At 51.9% G+C, this 24,413-nt stretch overlaps 1 protein-coding gene across 3 annotated transcripts in view; it reads right to left on the reverse strand.

Annotated features, from left to right (window-relative positions):
• Positions 1 to 24,413, reverse strand: part of TPST2 (tyrosylprotein sulfotransferase 2) — a 47,947-nt gene extending 23,534 nt beyond the window's left edge. Inside the window, exons 1-2 of one of the 3 annotated variants that reach the window (XM_046025742.1) lie at positions 24,324 to 24,397; positions 23,424 to 23,479 (exon numbers count right to left, since the gene is read on the reverse strand). In XM_046025742.1, coding sequence (XP_045881698.1) covers positions 23,424 to 23,452 — 29 coding nt within the window. In that variant the 5' untranslated portion in view covers positions 23,453 to 23,479; positions 24,324 to 24,397. Of the gene's footprint in view, positions 1 to 23,423; positions 23,480 to 24,323 lie in introns of all 3 variants that reach the window. The other 2 variants (XM_046025743.1, XM_046025744.1) reach the window with 2 other exon arrangements.

A 24,413-nucleotide genomic window follows, 5' to 3' on the forward strand; every position in this document is an offset into this window, starting at 1 on the left:
CCTGAGATCATGACCTGAGCCCAAACTGGGAGTTGGCCACTTAACAGACGGAGCTATCCAGGCACCCCTAGAGTGTTCTGAAATAGAATAAAATACAAAGGATCAAAAGGACACCAATTATAGTGGAATCTGGCTAAGGACAGCATTACCAAAAAAATGCTCTGATAAAGTAACCTATACACTCATATAACAAAACAATAAATACGATCTAGGGGCAGGCCCCACAGCAAATGGAAGGTGCATGCTATGATAAGAAGAGAAATCTGTAGCCACTGGCAAGCAATATAAAGATATATGTGGTTTCTGGGGCACCTGGGTGGCTCAGTCATTATGCGTCTGCCTTCGGCTCAGGTCAGGATCCCAGGGTCCTGGGACTGAGCCCCACAATGGGCTTCCTGGTCTGCAGGAAGCCTGCCTCTCCCTCTCTCACTCCCCCTGCTTGTGTTCCCTCTCTCGCTGTGTCTCTCTCTGTCAAATAAATAAATAAAATCTTAAAAAAAAAAAAAAGATATACATGGTTTCTGTTGGTCACCAAGGCCCTGATGTCTGGATCTGTGACCTACACAGACCAGGACGAATTGTTAAATCAGAGTCAGGGAAATCTTCCTCCAAACTCCCAGGCCCCTCAGGAGGCCATCCAAAGACTAGGCCTCCAGGAGCCAGAGAGCCTGTACTCCAGCCTGGGGAGGGGCGGGGGCTCCAGTTCCTGCCCATTGCCTCTCGACACTGACCAACGTAAGAGCAAGAGGGAAAAGCCTGAGGGCAGAACCTAGAACACTGGGTCTTTCGGCTTCACATAAAAAATAAAAGAAGACAATATGACTAATAGGAAGAAACATGAACTCCACCCATGCTGGCAACACACGCCATCAAGTGACCTTGGATATGAACTCAAGTTCAAAGTGAGTGGACACCAGGGACTGGAGTTGGGGCAACCTTGGCCCCAGACACCGAACATAACCCTGCAGGGAAACAGAACGAGTTGTGTGCCTCAATCGCCAGCGGGGCACAGAGCCCCAGGTGGCCACTCAGCCAGCCTCTGTGCCTCAGCTTCCTCATCTGTAAAATGGGTCCAACCAGCCTTAGAAGAAAGGCTGCTGTGAGGATTCATGGAGATGGCAGCTTCACCATAAGAGCAAGCAGAGGGCAGGCCCGTCTTTCTCCAAACCACACAACCCGCATGTGAAGCTGAGACACCCAGACTGTGGCCTTTGTGGTCCACCAGCCCGGAAGGCAGAGCAGAGAGTAACATTCCGTGACCCAGGACTAGGGGAAGGGGCTTCTAATCTGCTCAGTTGCCGTGCCACCAGGACATGCCTCTTCCCTCTCCGGGCCTCAGTTTCCCTGCCACTGACTTCCAGTGGGTGGCCGAGCTCTGAGGTTCCTTTCCCTGCCCCATACCCAGCTTCAATGGCTAGAATCTTCTTTGATACAACCCCTCAGAGGGTGCCCCATGGAAGATTTCACTTGAAAAGGGACTCAGGGTTAGCGTTTTATTTTTTTTTAACAATTTATTTATTTGAGATAGAATGAGAGCGAGAGAGCACAAGCACGGAGAGCAGCAGGCAGAGAGAGAAGCAGACTCCCTACCGAGCAGGGAGCCCGATGTGGGGCTTGATCCCAGGACCCTGGGATCATGACCTGAGCTGAAGGCAGACGCTTAACTGACTGAGCCACCCAGGTGCCCAGGGTTAAAGAGGACAAGAGAGGTGGTTTCCTTATCTGTCAAATGAGAACAGGCAGTGCCCACCTCCTGCGGCAGCGTAGAGGGAATAAGATAATACCTCCAAAGTGTTATCCACACCCTGACTCACGCTGGGCTCCCATAATGTGGCCCAGGATACCCCCACGCTCTCTGTCGATGACATGAGCCCTGAAGGTGACCTGGGACAAGGCTTTTCACCTCTCTGAACCTTAAGATGGAAATGGCTTTCCAGGCTCATACGAGGGCTCCCCTCCTCAGGGTGACCGCAGCAGACGGCCAGGTACCGGGTATCCTGATAACTCTTTAAGGACTAGAAGCCACGGATGCTCCAGCCACCTACACACTCAAGTCTTGGGAAATCTGTCCAGTCCAGCCAGTCTGGATTACATCCCACGCAGCTCTGGCAAATTCCCACAGCAGCCGAGTGGCTCTCCAGACCAGGCAGAGGCGCTGTTCCAAGCAGGAGCACTCCCCAGGGCTGCAGACGGGGCCACTGTACACTACCGTGGCTTCTCCTAATTGGTCTTCCTTCCTTCCGTCCTTGGCCAGCACCCAGCTCATGTGTCGGCCTCAAAGAGAACACGGGAGATGAGGCGAAGGGCGGGGTGGCCCAACAGTGGTTAAGGGCAGGGGTGGGACGGCTCAGGGGGACCCAGTACAAGTTTGACTTTGCCAAGGAATAGGCCGTGAGACCTGGGGCCAGTTCACAGCAATGGCATCAGTGTCCTCAATCTGTCAAACGGGCTGAGTGGCCTGCCTCGGAGGGTTGCTGGGATGACTGCTGAGGCAAGTGCTCAGGGCAGGACCCGACAGGAGGATTCCAGTAAACGCCAGCTATTAAATTATCATCACCTCTAATTAGATATTCTCATTAACTATTCCACGATATACACAACAGACCTGAATGCAACCCTCTAAAAATTCACTATGCTGGGGGTGCCTGAGTGGCTCAGTTGGCTGAGGGTTTGACCTGATTTCTGCTCAGGTTGTGGTTTCAGGGTTGTGGGATCAAGTCCCACATTGGGCTCCACGCTCAGCACAGAGTCTGCTTCTCTCTCGCCCTCTGAACCTCCCCCCTTCTCAAGCTCTCTCTCTCAAATCAAATCTTAAAAAAAAAATTCATTACCCTGCAAGACATCTAAGGTAAGTTAGGCGACAGAAAGGCTGGCTGATCCCATGCTGATAAATATTTACACTGGAAAAATACTCTAGAAAGATACACCCTAAAATGCTAACTGGAACTTCATGTATTTCTCCTTTTCATCCCCCTAATTTTCTAGCTCTCCTACAGGGGATATGTTTCAATGCTGTGATACAGGAGAAAAGAGGGGAAAAATGAATTCGGGATGATTTCTAGGCTTGCTGCATAATTTGGACACCTTCAGCCCTGGAATATGGAGCCAGTTTTCGAGAAAGCCCAGGGGAATCCCAGAGAGCACAGTCTGGTCAAGGTCATGGAGCAGGCCAGGCCTGGGCCCAGCGCTCTAGACACCCAGCCTCCTCTCTGCTGGCATCATTCTGGCTCATTCTCCTAACAAGATTAGGGTAGGTGGCCTCCTGATTAAAAGTCTGGCTCTAGAGTCAGGCTGAAGATCCCAGCAGAGCCAGAAGCTACGTGACCTTGGGCAAGACACTCAACTACTGTGGACATCAGTCTCCTCATATGTAAAATGAGAATCGGACTTGCAGCAGCACCAGATAGTTTCTGTCCAGATTAAATAAAAGAATGCATGGAAAGCACTTTGTACTTTTCCTGAAAACGGTTGGTGCTCTGGGTCCTATTATTATAGTTATCACTATAATTAGTATTTGCAATTTAGTGATGTCATGGAAAATCCTTTGAAGGGCATGGAATTATAACCCAGCAGGCACAGGAAAGAAATTCAGACTTGGGTACTAGGGAGCCATGGCAGGTATTTGAGTGAGAGAGGTACAATGTGACTCTGAAGCTGCACGAGGCTGGCAGCCAGTGGCCATCTCCAGGAGCCTTCTTGGCCAGGGTCCTCTGTCACAGGCTCTACGTCCTAGACTGTCCCGCTGGTGCTGCAGGGCAAAAACAGCTCAGCTCCCACAAGCCACACCCCCACCACTTCCAGTTCTGCCGGCTTCCTGGGCGCCAGCTGGGTGGGTGAACATCAAGTGAGCCCCAAGCTGGGGGACCTGAAGCAGCCCAGATGGCCTCAGTCCACAGGTGGGATGACCAGGAGGTCCAAACACCTGGCAGGGGCCCCGGGGCGACAGGGGAGAAATGGCCCCTACTTCAGGGCCACGAAGACTAGTTCCCTTCTACTTTCCCATGTGACCTTGGGAAAGTCTCCCCTCTCTCAGAGATAATTTGTTCACATGCAAATGGGGTCTTAATGTTTCCATATGCTTAAGGGCTGCCAGTGGTGGGGAACATGTGCAACAAAATACAGCAATAAAGCAACAGTGGTTTCCTTCGGCTGCACTCCCACGGCCTGCCAGGCACTGTGCTGGGTGCCGCAGGCACACACTTTACCCAAACCCTCACAATCTAGAAGAAGTCCTTTGTCCCCTTCCTAGTTCTAAAATTTACTTAAGTATTCAAGTCACAGGTATCATCTCCATATAAAAAACAAAAACAAAAACGGAGAAAGCTTAAGTCTCTTTGGAGCCAAGTCTCCAACCACTACTGAAGGGTTTGGGGAGGCTGACTGCCCTTCTTTCCAGAGGCTCCCAGTGGAACCCGCATCTGAATGGACGCCACACAGAGCCTCTCTCCCACCCTCCCAAACACCCGTCCTCCCCTCCTTCCATCCACAAACAGTCATTTCCTACCACAGACCGATTTTCCTTTAGGGGACAACTGACAATGTCTGGAGACAGTTTTCATTGCCACAAGTAGGGCTCATCTCATGAGCAGAGGTGAGGGATGCTGCCAAGCATACAATGACCAGGTCAGCCCCCTCCCTCCACCGCCCCACAAACAATCATCGGGCCCCCAAATGTCAGCGTGGCCAACGCAAGCTTCTGAAACTTGCTAGGTCATGGAGGTATTTCCACGCCAGCACACTGGTTCTGCCATCCAGGAAACACTGCTTGAGCACCTGCTGTGTGCCCCATAGCCCAGCCAAACAGTCTAGCATGGGTCACATTGGCCAATGACACAGGAAAGCCCCTGCACTCAGAGGGGGCTCATCCTCACACAAGACCCATATGGATGGGACTGGATTGTCCTCCCTCCTTTTAATTGCTCCAGAGCATCCCCTCCCTCCCCCAGCAGGGATGACCCATCATGCAGGGCCAAACCCTCCCTGCAGGACATTTAGGCTGTTTTCTCCTTTGCTGCAACCCCCCCTACCACACAGGAAAAGGCCTCCTTGTGCCCACATTGAGAGACCCCCTAGGGCTCCCTGGAAGCCTGCCAGTCCCTCCTGGAGGTTCCACATGGAACTGCATTTTAACAGGCCGCAGGGATTCCCATGCACCTTAAAACTTGAGCAGCACAGATCTAGGGAGCTATGTAAAAAGGGGGTCAGCTGCCTCGGGGCCAGGCATCCTCAGATCTCAGCAGAAACAGCCAGAGTGCCCCCCAAAAGACCCTCTGGCCAGTGGTCTTTAAGGTCCACCACCCCCGCCCACCGTCTGTACCAACTTCATTTGCCAGATGCTGCTGTTCTGATCGGACTGACAGACCCTCCCCTTTTTCAGCTATGAGGCTGATCAAGCTGTCCAGACAACCGGAACCCAGGGTCGGTGACCTGTAAGGCCTCTCCCAGCTCTGGCTTTTTAGAATTTGGCCATGTCCTGGGCATGTTCCCTGCCAGCTTCCTGCCCGCCCACTCTGGCTGTCGGCACATGGCTCAAAGTGGGAAGGCAGAAAGGTTACAGCTCACCTAGCAAGGGAAGGAAAGTTCCGGAGGGAGGGAACAGGCTCCGTGGGCTGGGCATCCATGAGCGCCCCTGGGGAGGTTGCCCTGTGCCCATTCATGTCCAGTCACCTGGGACGGAGGACCAGGCTGGGAGACAGGGCAAGCACACCCTCATGGAGCACAGGAGGTCATGTCGGGGTACTGGGGTGAGGATAGAGCCCAGGTGGGGAAGGGAGGGTTGGGGCCCCAGCTTTGACTGACTAGGCACACATCTCGGCCCCAGGTTCCTCCCCCAAAAGTGGGCTCATAACACTCACTGCAGAGCTGCTGGGAAGAATGGAGTAGGGATCAGCCAACAAACAGCAGTGCTATCTGAAGGCCTGTCTCTCACTTCGAGCAGGCACTGTGCTGCTTCCCTCAACTACTCCCTCCTCGCAGCTGCCAGCTGCAGTCAACACTGCCACTCACCCCACCAGACAGAAGAAGACCTGGAGCCCAGCTCCCAACCCTTGATCCAACACTGAGACATGCTCGTGGGAGTGGTGGCCTGGCACTGACAAGGTCTGCATTCCCCATCTGAATCCTGCCCCTGCTGAGCTGTGGGGACTTAGGCAAGCCCCTTTACCTCTCTGAGCCTCAGCTTCCAAAGCAGCGTAGCCGGGACATAATCCAGAGATGGGAGATAGGAAGATACCCAGCGAACAGGAGGGTGTCTTGCCCCCACTGCAGGGCTCCACACGGTCACCCCTCAAAAGACCCAACCCAGGAAGACCAATCATCCATGGGCATCATAGATCTCTCCTATGCCCTCGGTGTGACAGGAGTGAGCCCATGCAGAGAGGACAGCCCCCAGAGAGGGAGAGCCACTTGCTCAAGGTCACACAGCAGGCTAAGCAGTGGAGAGCAGGGCAGGGAAGGAGGAAGTGGGGTGTCAAACCTGAGAGGGGTGTGGGCTTCAGTCAGTGTGGCAGGGGAGGACCAGGTTGGGCTGGCAGGTGTCTGGAGTGGAGACCAGCAAAGAAGGCTGACTTGTGGTGGCCAACATTACTCCTGCAGCCTCTCAGCTATGAGGCCTCTTTGAAGGACGGATGTGCCTGCCCCCTCCCTAAAGGCTCCTCCCCTCTGGGCCCAGCCTGGTCACCTGCCTGTGCACTATCTGTCTGGGGCATCAGGGCTCCTTTCTGTGGCCACAGGTCAAGCCTTTCAGGCTATGCAGTCTCCCCATAGATGGACACATCGCATCCTCTGGAATGTCCTCTCACCACAGTGGCCAGAGGGTATAACTACCACAGAAAACTGACCACGTCGCTTCTCTGCCTAAACCCTTCCACGAGCCCTCAGACTCAGACTGATATTCCAGCCCTTTCCCAGGGTCCACAACAGTGATGTCCAGAAGACATCCAGGGAAAGCCACATGTGGAATTCAATTTTCCAGAAGCCACGTTCAAGGAAAAAAAAAAAAAAGCCACATGAAAAAGAAAATGGTGAAATGAAATCTGATTCTAGATTTCGTTTCACCCAACCTATCCAAAATATTACCATTAACCAATGTGAAAATTTAAATAAAGTCAACATCAACTATAAATATCATTTAAAATCAATATAAAAATTAAGATTATTGAGACATGTCCCCCTTAGTACAAGGTCTCTGAAATCCGGGGTATACATTCCACTTTTCAGTAGGCATATCTGATCTGTATTTAGAGTTCATAAAATTTACAGTTGAAAAAGTACATTTGCATCCCGAAATAGTTCCACACATGCTTAAAAGTTTCCCAAGAACGGAATGAAGTGTCTGTTTTGAGATCTAAATTTAAGTTCAATTGAAATAAAAAATTCAGTTCCTTGGCTATGTTGGCCGCACTGTAAGGGTTCAGCAACCGCATGTGGCTTACAGCTCCACCGGGAGGGCGGGGAGAGGGGAGGACAGACAGGACACACAGGCTGATTAAGTCCTTGACTGTCATCCACAGTCCCCACAGTCCGCTCCCGCCCCATTTCCAAGCCTGCCCTTGGGAGTGAAACCCCCAAGCACGCCGAGCTCCCATCCGTACATCTCCATGATTCACCAGTGCCCTTCCTCAGCACCTCCAGCTTCCTGCTAGTTCCCACCCAACCCTTCAAAATTCAGCTCCAGGTTCCCCCTCCTGCGATGGCATCTCTGACATCCTCCGGCTGGGGTGACATTCCCAGTCCTTCTGCTCACCGCCACCCCTGCCCTTACTGTAATGTCGCAGGGTATTACAACTGTCTGGCTCAAGGCTTCCCAACCTCAGGGCCACCGACATTGGGGCAGCATCCCTCACCTCTACTCATTAGATAACAATAGTGCGCCCCTCCTCCCCAAGGAACAACAACCAAAAACATCTCCAGGCATCGCCAGCGATCCCAGGGGGCACAATCACGTCTGGTTGAGAACCAGGGCCTGACACACAGAAGGCACTCAAGCATGCGCCTGATCAGAAGAGGTGTACTTAACAGTGCTCAACCCCCTGATGCCTGCCTCCTCCAGGAAGCCTTCCATGATGCTCTAGCCCAGTCAGTGCTTCCCTGGGGGCTGCACTCGCCCCTGGAGCAACATCCTCCAAGGGTAGGCACTGGGTCTTGTTCAGTGCTATACTTTCAATGAATAACCTGTAGAATGGCATACAGTAGGTGCTTAATAGATATTTATAGAACTGACCTGAGAAACACGAATGACTTGGGTTGAAAAAGCCCCCACAGGGTGAGTTTTACCTGTTTTAGTTCAGGGTTCTTTCCTCCCAGAAAAGGTGCTAATAACAGCCAGAGCTCCATTTATGCAGCAAGCTCTGAGCTAAATATAAACATTCTGCAGGGTTTAGAGAGAGAAACTGAGGCTTACACAGGTGAAGGGCTTGCGTTGCCTTCAAATTAATGATTTGGAGGCTTGAAATGCCCAGTTCTTCCTCTTACTGACTGCAAGAATTTACAAATGGAAGAAGACATCTGCAATATACAAATAACATGAGGTATTTGTAACCAGAATATATAAAGAGCTCTTTGAGATCACTAAGAATAGGCGACCCAAGAGAAAAATGGGCAAATTAGAAGAGAGATGCTTCGTACAAAAGATCATCTGAATGTCAATAAACATATGAAAGAGCACTTGCTGTCATGAGTGAGTGCTACTCATTAGATAACAGGAGCGCCGCCTCCCTACCCCCCAACCAAGTAGCAACCACCAAAAATATCTCCAGGCATTGCCAGTGATCCCAGGGGGCACAATCACCTCTAGTTGAGAACCAGGGCCTGGCACACAGAAGGCACTCAAGCATGTGCTATGACTGAGCAATTCTACTGCTAAGTCCACATCCATCAGAAATGCATCAAACTGCGGCACCTGGGTGGCTCTGTCTGTTAAGCATCCAACTCTTGATCTCAGCTCAGATCACCATCCCCAGGGAAATAAATGCAAATTAAAAGTCTACTATAAGACCACTATACATGCGAATAGCTTGGGGAAAAAAAAAAGATAACACCAGGTGTTACCAAGGACATGATGCAATCACAACCTTCATGCTCAGGGGACAGGGGAACCTGGCAATTTCCTTTGGGAAAATGGCATAACAGAGCCAAAAGCAGAATGTGCACCTTTTCTATGACTGAGCAATTCTATTGCTAAGTACACATCCATCAGAACTGGGGCACCTGGGTGGCTCCGTCGGTTAAGCATCTGACTCTTGATCTCAGCTCAGATCATGATCTCACGGCTGTGAGATCCAGCCCTCCATCAGGCTCAGCGCTCATCCCTGCTTGCAATTCTCCCTCCCTCTCCCGCTGCCCCTCCTGTTGTGTGCTCTTTCTCTCTCTCAAATAAACAAATAAATCTTAAAAAAAAAAAAAAAAAGGAAATGCATCTAACTGTTCACCAAAGAATACCTACCGAAGTGTCCCAGCCCCCAACTAGAAACTAGCTAAATACCCATTAACAAGAGAATAAATACGTAAATACTAATAAGTTACATATACCGAACAGCCAGGCAAAAGAACAAGCCAGAACTTCACAGAAAGATCTGGATGAATTCACAAATTTATGCTGAGCCAAAAAAAATACAAAAGAGAGCATCTGCGTTTTTATGTACATAAGGTACTTTATACGTCTATAAAGTACAAAGACAGGCAAAATTAACTTCTAATAGAGATGTAAAGATCATGGCTACTCTCTGGGGAGGCCTTACTGGAGCGGGTACCAGGCATCTTGTTGGAGCCGGTACAAGGCATGTGCTATTTTTCTTGATCTGGTACCTTCACGCCTTTTGAAAATTCATTGAGATGTCCTCTTAGGAGGTATGCACCTTTCTGCACATATGATAGACTTCAACAAAAATAGTCTTCCAGAGCCACACTTGGTCCAATGCTGAGGAACAGTGGTGCCGGCCGGGGGGCCCTCCCATGCACACACCTTCCCATCAGCTACTGAGGAACACACAGGCCTCCATTCATTCCCTTCATCAACACCTGCCAGCAGGCGCTCTCCCAGGCCCAGGTTTGGTGCTGGGCGCTGGGAACAGAAAGGTCAACAGAGCAGAGGCCTCCAGTCGCGCCACCCAGAGCGCAGCTCCTGGCACACACCTCCGCCCCCAAAGGACTCGCAATAAAGGAGTAGCCAGGCTGGGCTGGTTTTCATGAGAGGCCAAGGAGGTGATGTCTGCTTGTCTTCCCCTCTCTCTGCAGGATGGTTTCAGGCTTTTTCCCTCCTGACACTGAACCAAAACTGATCATTCTAGCACAGGTAGCAGGAGCTTCCTACTGGAATAACACCTCCAGCCCAAAACTCCCTCCACAACATCAGACTTCGGCAGGCAACAACCATCTCCTCGTCACATCCAACTGGGCACTGAGCTGGCAGCTCAAACTCAGCGTATTCAAAGCTGATCTCCTGGTCACCCCCCCCCCCCCCCACCAAATACATTCTACCCCTACTTGGTGGCAGCATACTATGCTCAGGCCAAAAGGCTTGAGGGCAGTCAGACTCTCCTTTCTCTCTCCCACCCCAACCCAACCCAGCAGCAAATCCTGCCAACTTTAAGGTGCAGCCATGCAAACATTTCTTGGCTGTGTCACCAAAGGCACAGGTAACAAAAGAAAAAAGAAACAGATAAATGAACTGCATGAAAATGAAAACATTTTGTGCCTCAAAAGGCACTATCCACACAGTAAAAAGACAATCCACAAAAACAGGAGAAAATATTTGCAAAGCCCGTATCTCACGAGGGATTAATTAATAACCAGAATATATAAGGAACTTCTTAAAACTTAACAACAAACCCCAAACCACCTGACGCAAAAATGGGCAAAGAACTTTAACAGACGTTCCTCCAAAGAAGATCTACAAATGGCTGACAAGCACATGGAAAGATGGCTTAGTATCACTGACCATCAGGGAAATGCAAATCAAAACTGCAAAGAGAAGATATCTTGCAGGAACAGTGTGAGTATCTCCCCCTCCCACCTAGTCCCTCAGCCTCCACCCTGCAACTCTCCAACAGTACACATATCAAGGCTCTCCACTGTCCTTAACATACAATTTTTTTTTTTTTTTTTTTTTTTTAAGGAGAGGGAGAGAAAGAAGGTGCAGAGGGGCAAAGGGAGAGGGGGAGAGAGAGAATCTTAAGCAGGCTCCATGTCCAGCACAGAGCCAGAGGCAAGACTAGATCTCACGACCCTGAGATCATGACCAGAGCCAAAATTATAAGTGGGACTCTTACCAACTGAGCCACCCAGGCACTTCAGAATGAGTTTCTCCACATGGCTTGTGAGGGGGGTCTCATGATCACCCTCCTGTGCTCCAGACAAATGGAACATCTATCAACCCAATGGATGCCACACACCCCTGATTTTCCTAACCATTTTCTCTGTCCACCTCGGACTCTAGACGTGGACATGTGCCCTAGGCCTGGAAAATTAACATGTCCTGTTCCCAGGCCACCATGTTAGCTTAGGGATGGATACATAACTCATTCTAGATCAATGAAGTCAGCCAGAGAATTCCGCAGGAACTTCTGGGGAGGCTAAGCAGGTAGGGTGTGGGGTTGAAGGTTCAGGGACATCGCCAGTTACCACCTGTGGACCTTAAGAAGCGAATCTAAGAAGATGGAACCAAAAGATGGAGCTGTGGCTCCCTGATATTAGTTGAGCTCCTGGATCCAGCCATGCCTGAAGCCATCCCTACCCCTCAACTTTTTAGTTATGAGCAGATAAACATACTTCTTTGCTTAATTCCATGGTAGCTGGGTTTCTTTGTTAATAAAGAGTCCTATCTAACATGTACCTATATACCCTCTCCCCTACTTTATCTTGGCTTGTTATCACCTCAGCTCAAGCATCACCTTTTCCAGGAAACCTTCCATGAACACCCAGATTAGATTAAACACCTCTTACGTCTCACATTCCCCTCTGCCTACCCTTCATCATTCTCTGTAGTAACTGCTATTTGCCCCTTGTCTCCCATACTTGACTGTGGAGAGCTTATGGGCTGAGGTAATCTGCCTTGCTTTTAAAATTTTTCTTTTTTGTATTCCCACCCTTAACACAGAATGCCTGGTACACCCGCAGGCATTCAGATTTTATTTTTCCAGCTCACTTTGTTGATTGGTAAGTGTCCTCAGGTATCAGGGAGTGGTAAAAGAATGGGTTTTGCAGGAAGATGGACCTGCGTCTGAATTTTTCCCTATTAGCTTTGGTAATTTTTCCCTAATAGCTTAGGTAATTCGCTTAGCCTCTCTAAGCCTCATTTTCTTATCCGTAAAAGGCAAACAGCAACTATGTACACATAAAGGCCTTAATACCATAATGGAGCAGAGTAAATGCTCAATGAATGATGGTGCCTGCCTCCACTTTTCCCTCCAGGGTAGAAATCTCCCTCTCCCTTTTATTTCTGCCCCGCCACTAGTATGGATATCTGTCAAACTGCCTGCCAAGCATGCATTCTCTCATCTTCTGGGATCAGTCCTTGTGACCAGGATGGGGCTGATCCCATGCCCAGGACCAGTGACAGAGGGCTGATCAATATGAGGGTACAGACGTTCATGCATAGGCACAAGACCCCAGGTGGGTGAAGAAGAATCAATCCGAGGATTTGCAAGAATTACTAGAGAAATGGCTCTCTTGCAGCCAAGACTGCTACTGTTAGGAGGATGTATGCCCAGAGGTGTTACTGGGGAGAGCATGCCTGAGAATGAAGCCACCAACGAAGAAAGCCCATCTGAGACATATCCTGATACGCTGGAGTACCTGGATCCAGCTATACCTGAAGGCGATGTGATTCCAGACTTTCCATTTACCTGACCCCCAAAATACAGATACACAGTAGACTATTTTGACCTCTGCCTACTTACCACTCCGTAGTCTTCTCCCAGGCCCCAGGATGCTTTTTCCTTTTTGAATGTTTCAGTAAGACTAAGGAAACTGATCGACAAAGCCTTACATGATGATGGCTGGACCCGGCTAAGCACTTGCACTCCTGCCCCAAAGGCATGGAAATGAGTTTTCTACGTGGGAAGCCAACTCTTACAAAAAGGTCAGGCTGTTCCCGTGTATTTTTTTGGCTTACAAAAGAGCCAGGTTGTTCCATATATTCCGCTCACAAGGTCTTTGGCTAACATCTGCCTTCCTCTGCTCCCGGTTGCAACTTAGGGCAGGGCTTTTTTGATTGCATTACCTTCCACTTCTTTGTTGTGGAGGTTTTGCAATGGCCGATGGCCAAATAGTGGAAAGGCTTGACCAGAACAAAGCCAGCAATAACCATTTGCAGGAGGTAATGTCCCCTGATAAGAAGGCCTACACCTTTTTTCATGGTTCATCCAAGGGGGAGGGGAGGTTGGGGGGTCAGGCACACAATTAGCACACTTGGGTCTGGGGCTGTACCTACCTGGGCATCTAGTTTACTGACATTTCAACCTGTCCCTGTCTCCATCTCAGACAAACCCAGCCCCAGGACCAGAAGAGGTTCCTCCCTCACCTACTCACCAAGCAGGGAGAAGCGCAACGGTTTCAAACTCAAGAGCTGTTCAAGAACACTTAATGTATCACAAGCCATGAGGAAGAAGGGGCAGCTCATCAGCATTCACTGTCTTCTGGGGGAGAGTTGGAGGGGGGACTTCAGATTCAGAGGGAGAGAGTGAACAGTCTTTTCCTACAGGAAAATGGTTTGGGCCCCAAGGGCGCCGGGGACCTTGCTGGAAAATACTTCTATCTGCAGAATTGCCTGGACATCAGCAGGAAGAGGGTCAGCTTGGGAGACATTCCCTGAACTTCTCTGAGCCTGTTTCCTTATCTGTAAAATGGGTGAACAACATAATCCCTATAGCTGTGAATTACCGAGCATCTCTATGCCTCCGGCCCCAGAAAACCTTATTATCTATCATCTTCCTGGTAACCCAACAGATGGTCATGACTGTGATCTCCGTTTTACAGGTGAGGAAACTGGGGCCCAGAGAGGGGAAGTAACTGGCCCAAGGTCTCACAGCTTAGGCACCAGCCAGCTGGCATTCTGACTCCCATGTGTCTGACTCAGAAGGCCCCATCTTCCCACTGTATCAGGGCTCCTCGTGATGCCCGCCCTGCGTCACTGTGAGTTCTCAGGGACACCATGCGCGAAACGGTAAACGTGCGCCTGTTTGCCCAGGACCCGGCAAGTCTTAGGGATTCGGGGATCTGGGAAATGAGTGCCTGGAGGCAGGTGCGGCTGGAGTCCTCACTTTCATCTGGGCTCTCTGTCCCCAGTGCCAGATGGAGAAGGTCCCTAAAGAGCACAGCCGGGCAAAGTGACTGTAAGTGAGTAATCACCTTTCAATGAAGGAGGACACACCTGGGCATCTGTGCCCTCCAGAACGTGGGCTCCCACCCACGTGTCTGGCTGTGCCCGTCACTCCCAGCCCCATTAGTAACTGCCACACACTGGCAGCCCCAAGAAGTCAGATCTGGAGAAGTCGCTGGATCAGCCCAGGAAACGGACACTCTACTAACTGGATAACGGGCGAAATGAGAGGAGAGAGCCGGATCAGGGGAATAAGTAAGTCACGTGACCAAGGAGGTAGGAGGAAGGGACTGTGGATTCTAGCTGAGGCCGGATGGATGGCGAGCGGCCGGGTAAGGGGTGGTGATCAGGCAGGAATCTGAGAAGGACGCCCAGCACGGGAACAGGAGCAGAGGATGGGCGCCGGTGAGGGAGGAGCTTGAGCACTGAGGCCCAGAGCCGTCCAAGCGCCCTGGGAATCCAGAGTGGCAAAGGATTCACTATGAGCACAACAGTGTCAAGGCTGCCGTGGGGTTATAAAAATAAGCATAGCAAGAACAGTAATAATAGCAAAGGTGCAGGTACTGCTAACTTCCTGCCGAGACACCGTTCCAGGTGGGACGGGGCGGGGGGGTTAGGAGCACAATTTGCACGTGTACTAGGGTACTAGTCCAATCGATCCTCACAACTGATCAGAACGGTGCAGTTATTATCCCATTTCATAGACGAGGAAACTGAGGCACAAGAGCAGTTCAAGTCCTGGCCTGAGAGCTCAAAGGTGGTGTGTCGGGGAGCAGGGTTTTGCTCCCACACTGTCTGGTTTTTAGAGTATGCTTAACCTCTACCACAGTGGTTCCCAAACTGGGTTCCCAGACCAGCATTGGCAGCTCCCCTTCCAGACCTGCTGAATGAGCGATGGGGGTATGGGGCGCAGCACTGCCCTTTACCTGTTCAAGAGAGGGAGACAGGAGAGGAGGGTGGCAGCCAGATCTTGGGGCCTCAAGTGCCATGAAAAGGGGCTCCCCCAACTCCTTTGTAGGCAATAGGATGCTATTGAAGGCTTTGACGGCGGGAGTCCTCTCTTCTCCTTTTGGGTTTCCCCAGCTAAGGCACAGAAGACCTTGTGATATAATGGTATCCTTGTGACCCAAGACAGAACAGGCAACATCTAACCAGAACACTGAGGCTCCAAGGCCAAGGAAGCCACCACCCCTGTCTGAGAGCAAGTGACCCCTGACCCCACCGACCTGATCCCCTATGCTAGTCTCAGGATCCTTGTGCTTCATTCCCCTGGAGGGTAAGTAGAGACCCCCCCCCCACCAAGGATCTCAGGGGAGGAACCTGCCCAGACTCCCCCAGCAGGCGGGTTATAAGGAGCCAGCCTCAAAGCCCAGTGCCCCACCTAGGAGCGGGTGTTCACAGGACATCCACAGAGGGCCACCGGAGTACCTACCAGCTAAAGGCTCTCCCCACACAGCATCCACCTTGGGGAACCCAGACCTGCTCTGTAACTCCAAATCTGTTTTCATGACCCAAGCAAATAACCTCCCCTCGCTGAGTCTTGGTCTCTGAGGCCTCTGTGAAAGGAAGAGGCTGGACTCATTTTCTGCTCTTGCTAGGATCCCCCAAATTCGCCAACAAATGTGCACTGCTGACCTACTGTGTGCCCCAGTAGAGCCGGGAACACAGCATGGGGCCTGCCCCCGGGAGCCCAGGACCACTGAGACAGAAGGAAAACTGAAGGCAATGACCCCCACCCCGGCCATGCACCTGCTGTATGCGGACTCAGGGCGAGTCCCCAGAGGCAGGATGACCAACATCTCCACCCCAGGTGACAGTCCCCTGCTAAGCCCCCACACCAAGTTAAACCCAAAGCTGCACTCCGCCCCCTCACTGCCAACCCAGGCTTCCTGTTCCACTGCCTCCCACAGCCCCCGGGCCTGCCCTCTGGGGGCCCCTACCCCTGTTTTAGGGGCCCCAGGGGCGGGGCTGTTGTATGGGGATGGCCTCCAGACCTCCCTGGGCCTCCACCTCCCTGCCCAGCATCTGCACACCACCTACTCCCACGCCACCCAAGGCCAGGTGATCACGGAGTCTTCACGCTCTGTGTAGGTTTGGTTCCGAAGGTTCTGGGGGCAGGATGTCACCCACAGCCAAAGGAAGTGGGACAGAGAGTTTCTAATGAGATAAAGGAAGAGCAGGGGTGGGGGAGTGGGGAGGTGGAGGGGAAGTAGTGCCAGTGGGGGAGGGAGAAGACAAACAGATGGAGAGAGCCAGTCAGCCTGCCAGAGATAGAGAGAGACAGTGATGGAGGAGACAGAGTCGGAGAGACCTGAGCAGAGGGAGATAGGGATGGGAAGGGGACGCGGAAAGACAAAAATAGAGACCCAACCAGACGCAGAGAGCAGGAACGAGATGGGGGAGCAGCAACAGCCTGGAACCGGAACCGCAGCCCCTGTCCTTCCCCACCCCGCAGTCAAGGCTCCTGGGGCTTCAGGGAGGAACAGATCCTTAAGAGGAAGGTCACTTGCCAGCCTGGCCCCTGTGAGCCCCACCCCCTGTCACAGGGCTGCCCAGATTCCCACCTGCTGAGGGCCACCTTCCCCATTACTCTCACCTATTTTGTACTTTTGTTCAATGGCTTCAGTATTACTAGAACATTTTCAAAGGAAACTAGAACCCACTGGCTTAAATGAAAAACATGCCCTAATTAAAAAGAAACTGCAAAAATAAATGCAAAGGAAGTGATCTTTCAGCCTCCTCGCTGGGGGCGGCCACCCAGGGAGCCCAGGGGAAGGTGGGGATGGGGAGAGGAGGAACCCAGCAGGGGTGTGCTCCGAGTTAAACAACAGGAGCTCCGAGAGAAGTGCTAGGTTAGCGCCCAGCGGTGACTCTCCTGGGAGTCAACAAAGGCTAGAGGGAGCCCTGGAGAGGAAAACTCTCATTCTCCAGGGGAAACCCGGGTCCTCCAGGGTAGCACTGGACCCTGTGTTGTGACTCAACTCCTGCTGACCTCCAATATTAACACCCCACTCCACCCCCACGGGCACATCAAACTTCCGGAAGTCTGAGCCATGAATCCTAGCAGACCTGCCAGGCCACAGGGTCACACAGTTCCCAACTTTTGCACCTGTGGTTCCCTCCCCCTCGAACACCTTTCCTGCCCTCTCTACCCAGATAACTCCTACTGGCACAATTTGTACTCCGCCCCCCCCCCCCGCCCACCTTCAGGAAGGTTTCCCTGACTATCTCACATCCCTGTACCAGTATCCCCCAAAGCACTTAGCACCTGTACGACCTCTCTGGCCTGCTGTCTCCTCCACAGGAATGCACAGGGTCAGACATTCCTCACATCCTCCTAAGACCCGGCATAGTCCCCTTCGTTGACTAAATGCAAGAACAGACTAAAAAAAGAAGTGAAGGCCCCCTGATGCCCATGGAACAGTCGAAATCAAAACAGTGGGTTAGGCCTCTGCCTTCGGCTCAGGTTGTGATCTCAGGGTCCTGGGATCGAGCCCCGCGTCGGGCTCTCTGCTCAGTGGTGAGCCTCTTCCCCCCCTCTCTCTGCCTGCCTCTCTGCCTACTTGTGATCTCTATCTGGTAAATAAATAAAATCTTAAAAAGAAAAACAAAAAACACCTTCTCTGAGTTGTATGGGAAAGTTTCAGGCAGAAGCCCCAAGAGCTAAGTATCCAGCAGGCATTCAAATATTACTATTTTAGTATCACCTTACAAAATATTATAGCTTAAAGGGACCCAAGAGATAATGAGATCAGGGGTTGCCAGACTTTCTGTAAAGGCCCCAGCAATAAATATTTTCAATTTTGTTGGACCTCATGGTCTCTGGCAGAACCATGAAACTCTGCCCTATAGTATAGAAGTACAGTATAAAAGCAGCCCCGGACAGAATGGAAATAAATGAGTGTGGTTGTATTCCAATAAAACTTTATTCACAAAAACAAGCAGTGGACCAGACGCGGCCCCGGGCGCCGTAGTTTGCCAACTTTCCAGGCAGGCACCTAGGTGAGAGGTGTGGTTGACTTTTTTCTTGTCTGATGCCTCCACTGGAGAGTAAATTCCAGGAAAAATGGGACCTGCACCCCAGCATCTGGCCAAGAAACTTCTACACATTCCTGCTCTACAAGTAGTTCGGTGACCCAGGCCCAGTGCCGGGTGCTGGGACCGCAGATGCCCAGGGAGGGCAGTCCTCTGTGATGTGACAGGATGGATGGGTGACTCCCGCGGGTGGCCTCTAGAGCTGGGGCAGATCTGAGTTAAAATTTCTACTGCTGTCACATCATGCCTGTGTGACCTCAAGGCAAGTGACTCAATGGTCTCTGAGCCTCAGTTTCCAGGAAATGGAGTGGTCAGTCACAAATGGCCCCCTGATCCCTTACAAGGACAGAGAAAGTGTATGGGATGGCGTTCCCGGAGCCGTGCAGCTGGTGTGGATACTCTGACACACGCTCACCATGACATAGGGACCTCTGTGGGCCCCAAGTATCTCACTGTGGGTTATGTGGAGACCGGAACCAGGTAAAGGTAAAACCAGGAGACCGGAACCAGGTAAACCCGGGGGGCCCAGTGACAGGGGCTTCCCACCCAGGGAACATGGAATGGGGACAAGCTCCCAATGTGTCAAAAGCCTCGAGGCTTCTAGGGGCAGACTAGGTATTGGGAGGCTTCAGACAACCTCCAATGTCCTAGAAAAGCAGAGCTGGAAGGACTCTTGACAAGGGTCGAAACTAGTGGTTAAAAATCTTTGTTTTTAAAGCAATGAACTGTGTGTTCACGTGACACCCACCAGGCAGGCCCATGGTGTTCTCAGAGCCCTGAAAACCTGTACTGGACCAGAGGGCCCTTGGGGCCAGACCAGTCACGCATGCAATGGCGGGAAATGGTGTGGTGGGGACCACAATGATAAGGAGAGCCCAGGACATTTAAGGGGGAGCTTCAGGCCACTCCAGTTTGGCCCAGGTTCCTGAGTTCCCAAAAGAAGTAGGAAATTGGATGATTCTCTAAAAATAATCGAATGTTGGCTCAATTTAAAATAAAGTACCATGGGAGCTAAATAGAAACCGTCCTGTGGGTAAAAGGCATTAGCTGGCAGCTTGTTACAGTCCAACCTGCCCATTTCATAGGTGGGGAAACTGAGTCTCAGAGAGAGAGAAAGCACCTGGCCCAATGTCACACAGGAAGCCCAGCTGGGACTCAGCTACCTACCAGACCACAGCCGGCCCCAACTGCTCAGAAGAGTTGGGGGGAATGGGAGGTAGTGGAGGGATCAGGGTTGGGGGGTAGGAATCTGGACTTCACAAGCCAGAACCCTGCTTGTTCTGTCATCCAGGATGGAGTGTAGACAAACAGGCAGGGAAAGGCATAAACGTGCATTAATAATACATAGCAGTTTGTAACAGTGTATGACAATACAGTAATAATAACCAACACGTTCTGAGTATTTTCTATGTGTTAGGCATTAAGACAGTGTATCCGGGGGAGTAAGATGGTAATTAGGAGTGCAGACTCTGGATTCAAATCCCTGTCCCTCCCACTTCCTGGAGAGATGCCCTTGCGCAAGTGACTTCACCTCTCCCTGTCTCAGCTTGTCCAATTTCTATGGGCACTGGGAGGATCAAACGGGTCATGTACACAGAGCGCCAAGAATACTGCCTCACATCTGGTGAGCTCCAGGGGTATCAGTTGTAATTATGGCCTTTTGACAGATGGGGAAGCTGAGGCTCCCCAAGGGACACGAGTCGCTCAAGGCTCCAGCAGCCTACCTGACCCTGAGCTGTCGTCACATTCTGTCTTGCAACAAGGTAAGCACTTGAGCCCTGTCCGCTCTCGTCCAACCCAGGAGGCTGGTCATATCTGTACCTCTGTTCTACAGATGGGAAAACTGATGCAGCGGGAAGGCAGCCAGGGAACACAAATGCACACCGGCTGAGCGGAACAACCGGATTCTGATGGAAACATGAGCCCTTGAGCGTGCACGCTGCCACCAGGCCTGCTTTCTGGCCACAGCAGCCAGTCAAAAGTCTGGTGGATGCACGAATGCACTTGGCAGACAGACTGGCTGCCCTGTGCTTGCCTCCCACCATCTGTGCACACGGGATGACATGAAGCTCCTCCCCAGGGCAGGATGCCCTTCCCTGCCATTTCTGGGGCTCGGCCCACCTCACGGGCTGTTCTCAATTAATTATTCCCATGAATCCTCCTCATGCCACAACTCAGGGTGGAAGAGACCAGAGAAGGGCTGTGGGAGGGCTCAGGCATCTTAGAACCTTCTCCAGAGTGGCCCCAGACAAGGTGAAGGCATAGCTGCATAGCGCAGCACAGAGAAGGGGCCTTGCAGATGGCAGGAACAAGTGGCTGGGCGCAGGGGAGGGGGGAGCTGCTGTTACCCAGACAAGTGTCTGCAGGGCCACAGGGCCATGCCCGGGCTCTCAAATCACTACCATCAGCCACTGCTGACCCACCTCTCTACTACGAATCCGTTCACAAAACCACGTCGATAACACGTTTTGACAGCCTTACCAATCCCAAGGCGGCACTAGACTCAAGTTCTGACTCAGTCCACACCCATTTCCCCAGCAGGATACACTGAGGCCCAGAGACTCTTGCCTAGTCTCCTGAACCCTTATTCCATTTCCCCAGGCTACCCAGGAATGCTTGGTTTTACAAGGACAAGGAAGGGAAAGTACGCACAAATGAATAAAGGCAGGAGGGGCTGGCGACAGGTGTCAGAGGCCCATCTCAATGACCATCCCAAACAGCAGCTGCCCAGGTAGGATGAGGCTGCTCAACGGGAACCCAGAATGCACAGAGGGATGCAGGGTTCAGTTCCAGAACCAACACACGTCAGGCTTAAGAACATAAAGAGGAACGGGTGACCTTCAAGAAGCTTGATTCTTCAGTGAAAATGCCGTGCTCTGACCTGGGCTCTCCCCCAGGCAGCTTCACTCTCACAGAAGGCAAAGAATATGACAGAAGAGGTGGGGTCCCAGGCATGGGGGCGATGCCAAGAGAAGGGAGGGGATGTCTGCGTGTCATCCCAAGGGGCACCAATGGGACCTGTGTAACTCAGGACTGCAGGTCTCAGGTCTGGGGGCGAGGCAGTGAGGAGGTGGCATCTGCTGAAACAAGCAATGGGTCCCTGAGGCTGCTCAGATGGCCCACCCCACATGGCCGCCAGGGGAGGTCACCTTCAGAATGAGCAAAGGTGGCCAGGCTGGGGCCCCGGGCAGGACCAGAGTCCCATTTCGCCGCTGAGGGACTGGCCTCTGCAGCTGGCCTTGGGTGGGAAGGTCTGGGCAGTTCCCACTCTCTTCCCTCCTCTCATGCACAGGTTCCTAACAGGCTCCACCAGGTCCTGGGGCGGGCACTGTAAATTCCTCAGCCCCTCAGTGCCCCCCACCCATCTGCACAGAGCCCAGAAGAATGCCCTCAGCAATTTTGTTCCTGGTGGTCCCAGAGATGCTCCCGGTGACCCGCAGGACACTCCTTATTCTGCTAATGAGGCATTTAACTCGATGCGTATTGGAAAATAATTTATCACGAGCACATCAAAGCCAGTGATTTCAAAGACTATAACTGCTTTGCAGACTACATTTATTTAAGATGATCGGTACCCTCCTCCGCCGCTGGTAAGATTATAAAATGGGGCAGCTGCTCTGGGAACCTGGCACTTCTTCAAAAGGTTAAACACAAAATTACCATCCGATCCAGCAATTCCACTCTCAGGGATATACTAGGGAGAACCGAAAACACAGGGGCACACACATACTGGTACACGGATGTTCACAGCGGCAGTGTTCACAACACCCGAAAGGTAGAAATAACCCAAATGTCCACCAGCTAAGAATTGCATACCCATGCAATGAAGCATTAATTAGCCATTAAAAGGTAAGGAAGCACAACTAATGAAACAAATAGAACACTGTATGTTAACTAAACTGGAATTAAAATTAAGAAAAAAAAAACTTTAAAAAATAAAAGGTAATGAAATATCAAGGGGGCCTGGGTGGCTCAGTCAGTTTGGTGTCTAACTCTTGGTTTCAGCTCGGGTCATGAGCTCTGGGTCCTGAGATCAAGCCCTCGTCTGGCTCCCCATTCAGCAGGGAGACTGTTTCCCCTCCCCCTGGTCCTGCCCCCACTCACGTTCTCTTGCTCTCTCTCAAATAAATAAATAAATAAATCTTTTTTTTTAAAAAAAGTTAAAAAAAAAAGTAAGAACTGCTACACACAGCCACATGGATGACCTCAGAATCCTCCTAAGTGAAAGCCACCAGTCACCAAAGGCCACATTGTGCATGACTCCGTTTACAAGAAATGTCCAGCACAGGCCAATTCATAGAGGCGGAAAATACATTAGTGGTTGCCAGGGGCTGGGAAAAGAGGGATTGAGGAGTGATTGTGGATGGGTCCAGGGTTTCTTTTTGGGTGACAAAAATGTTCTAGAATTAGGTAGCCGTGGTGGTTACACAACTCTGTGAATATCCTAAAAAAAAAAACCAAAAAAAACCCAAAAAACTACTGAATTGAATGCTTTAGAAGGGTGAACTGTAGGATATATGAATTCTGTCTGTAAAGCTGCTATGAAGAGATTTCACGGGGTTTTAAAAAATAAGGCGATACAGACACATTCACTGAGTACATAATAGAACATCAGGGATTCAGTACAGTAAATGGGTTCACGAATGACTCAAACCCAATTTCACAGTCATGGAAACTGAGGCTGGATGAGGAGGAATGACTTGCACAGACTACATCACTACTAAACCAGAGTAAGTCACCCTGAGATTTGCCAAACTCCAGAAGCCTGGCTTAACCATCAGGTCACCCAGCTGAATGAAAGGAAAAGACATGCGGTATGAGGAGAGACATCTGCAGCCCAGGATGGGAGGTTGATGAGTGAGGGAAAGGGCCAATCACCTCTGTGGGTTTCAAAACAGGAAGTATCCGACAATGCCTACAGAGTGCCAAAGAAGGCTTCCAGGATGGGGTGATCGCTGCCTGAGGCTTCTGAAGGATGAGTAGGAGTTTGCCAGCTCCCCTCCCCAGCAACCATACATGACACATGAGGTCAGGAGGTCTGAGGGTGGGCTTCAGCTCCCCCACATCCTACCTGTGGGCCCTACTTGGGCGTGGGCACATGACCTTTCTGAGCCTCAGTTTCCCTATCTGTAAAAGGGGAAGAAGACAAATGATAGGCACAGTGCCTTGTAACCACTGCACTCCATTGGATGGTTCCCACCCTTCCTCCCGAGGGGACAGGCATTTGAGTGAGAAAGTCAGACCTGACCTCTGCCCCACATAATAACGAGTCTGCCAAGTCCAGCAAAGCAGGCCTGCGTGATGAAGCCCCCCTTCCCTCGCTGCCACTCCCAGTCTCAGCTTTATCAAGCACCTCCCGTCCAGCCCACACTGAGAGGGGGAGTTTGCCGGGTCTGGGTTTTCTGGCGGAATTTCGCCTCCTCCTTCCCAGCGACCCTAAGTTCACCAGTGCTCCCCCTATCCCATGCTCTCGGCGGTCCCCTCCCCAGCCAGAGATTCCGCCCCCCCAATGCCTCCACTCTGGACACGCCTCGCAACTGCACGGCGTTGCAAGTTAACTTCCACGCGCCCCCCCCGTGCGTCCCGGAGCCCTCCCGAGGGTCCCCACACACCGCGGAGGGGCCGGGGACCCCGACGGCGGTGACACGCCGCCGCCCCCCCACTCCCGACACACACACGGGAGCTGAGCGCCGCCCAGGCGCGGGGCCCGAGGCGAGAAGAGTGGTCAGGGGGCCGGGGTCTGCCGCACCCCGTGGACAGCGCTCGGGGCGCCCGGCGCCTGCGGATCCTCGAACCCGCCGCGCGCGCGCCACCTCCCGCCCAGCTCCCAGCCCGGGAGCCCCAGCAGCGCGTCGGGCCCGGGAAGAAGCCGCCCGGGCTGAGGGTTTCCCGGCCCCCGAGGCCGACCCGCAGACGCCCCCCTGCCGACGGCCGCGGCCCGGGCCCCACGCGCCACCCCAGGGCCACCTACCGTGCAGAGGCGCTAACAGGCGACCCCGCGCGCGGAGGTACTCCGGGATGGCCAGCCGCCCCGGTAGGGGAGGGGGAGGCGCCCGCGCGC

Source organism: Meles meles, chromosome 12 (genome assembly GCF_922984935.1).
Source record: "Meles meles chromosome 12, mMelMel3.1 paternal haplotype, whole genome shotgun sequence".
Classification (NCBI taxonomy): Eukaryota; Metazoa; Chordata; class Mammalia; order Carnivora; family Mustelidae; genus Meles; species Meles meles.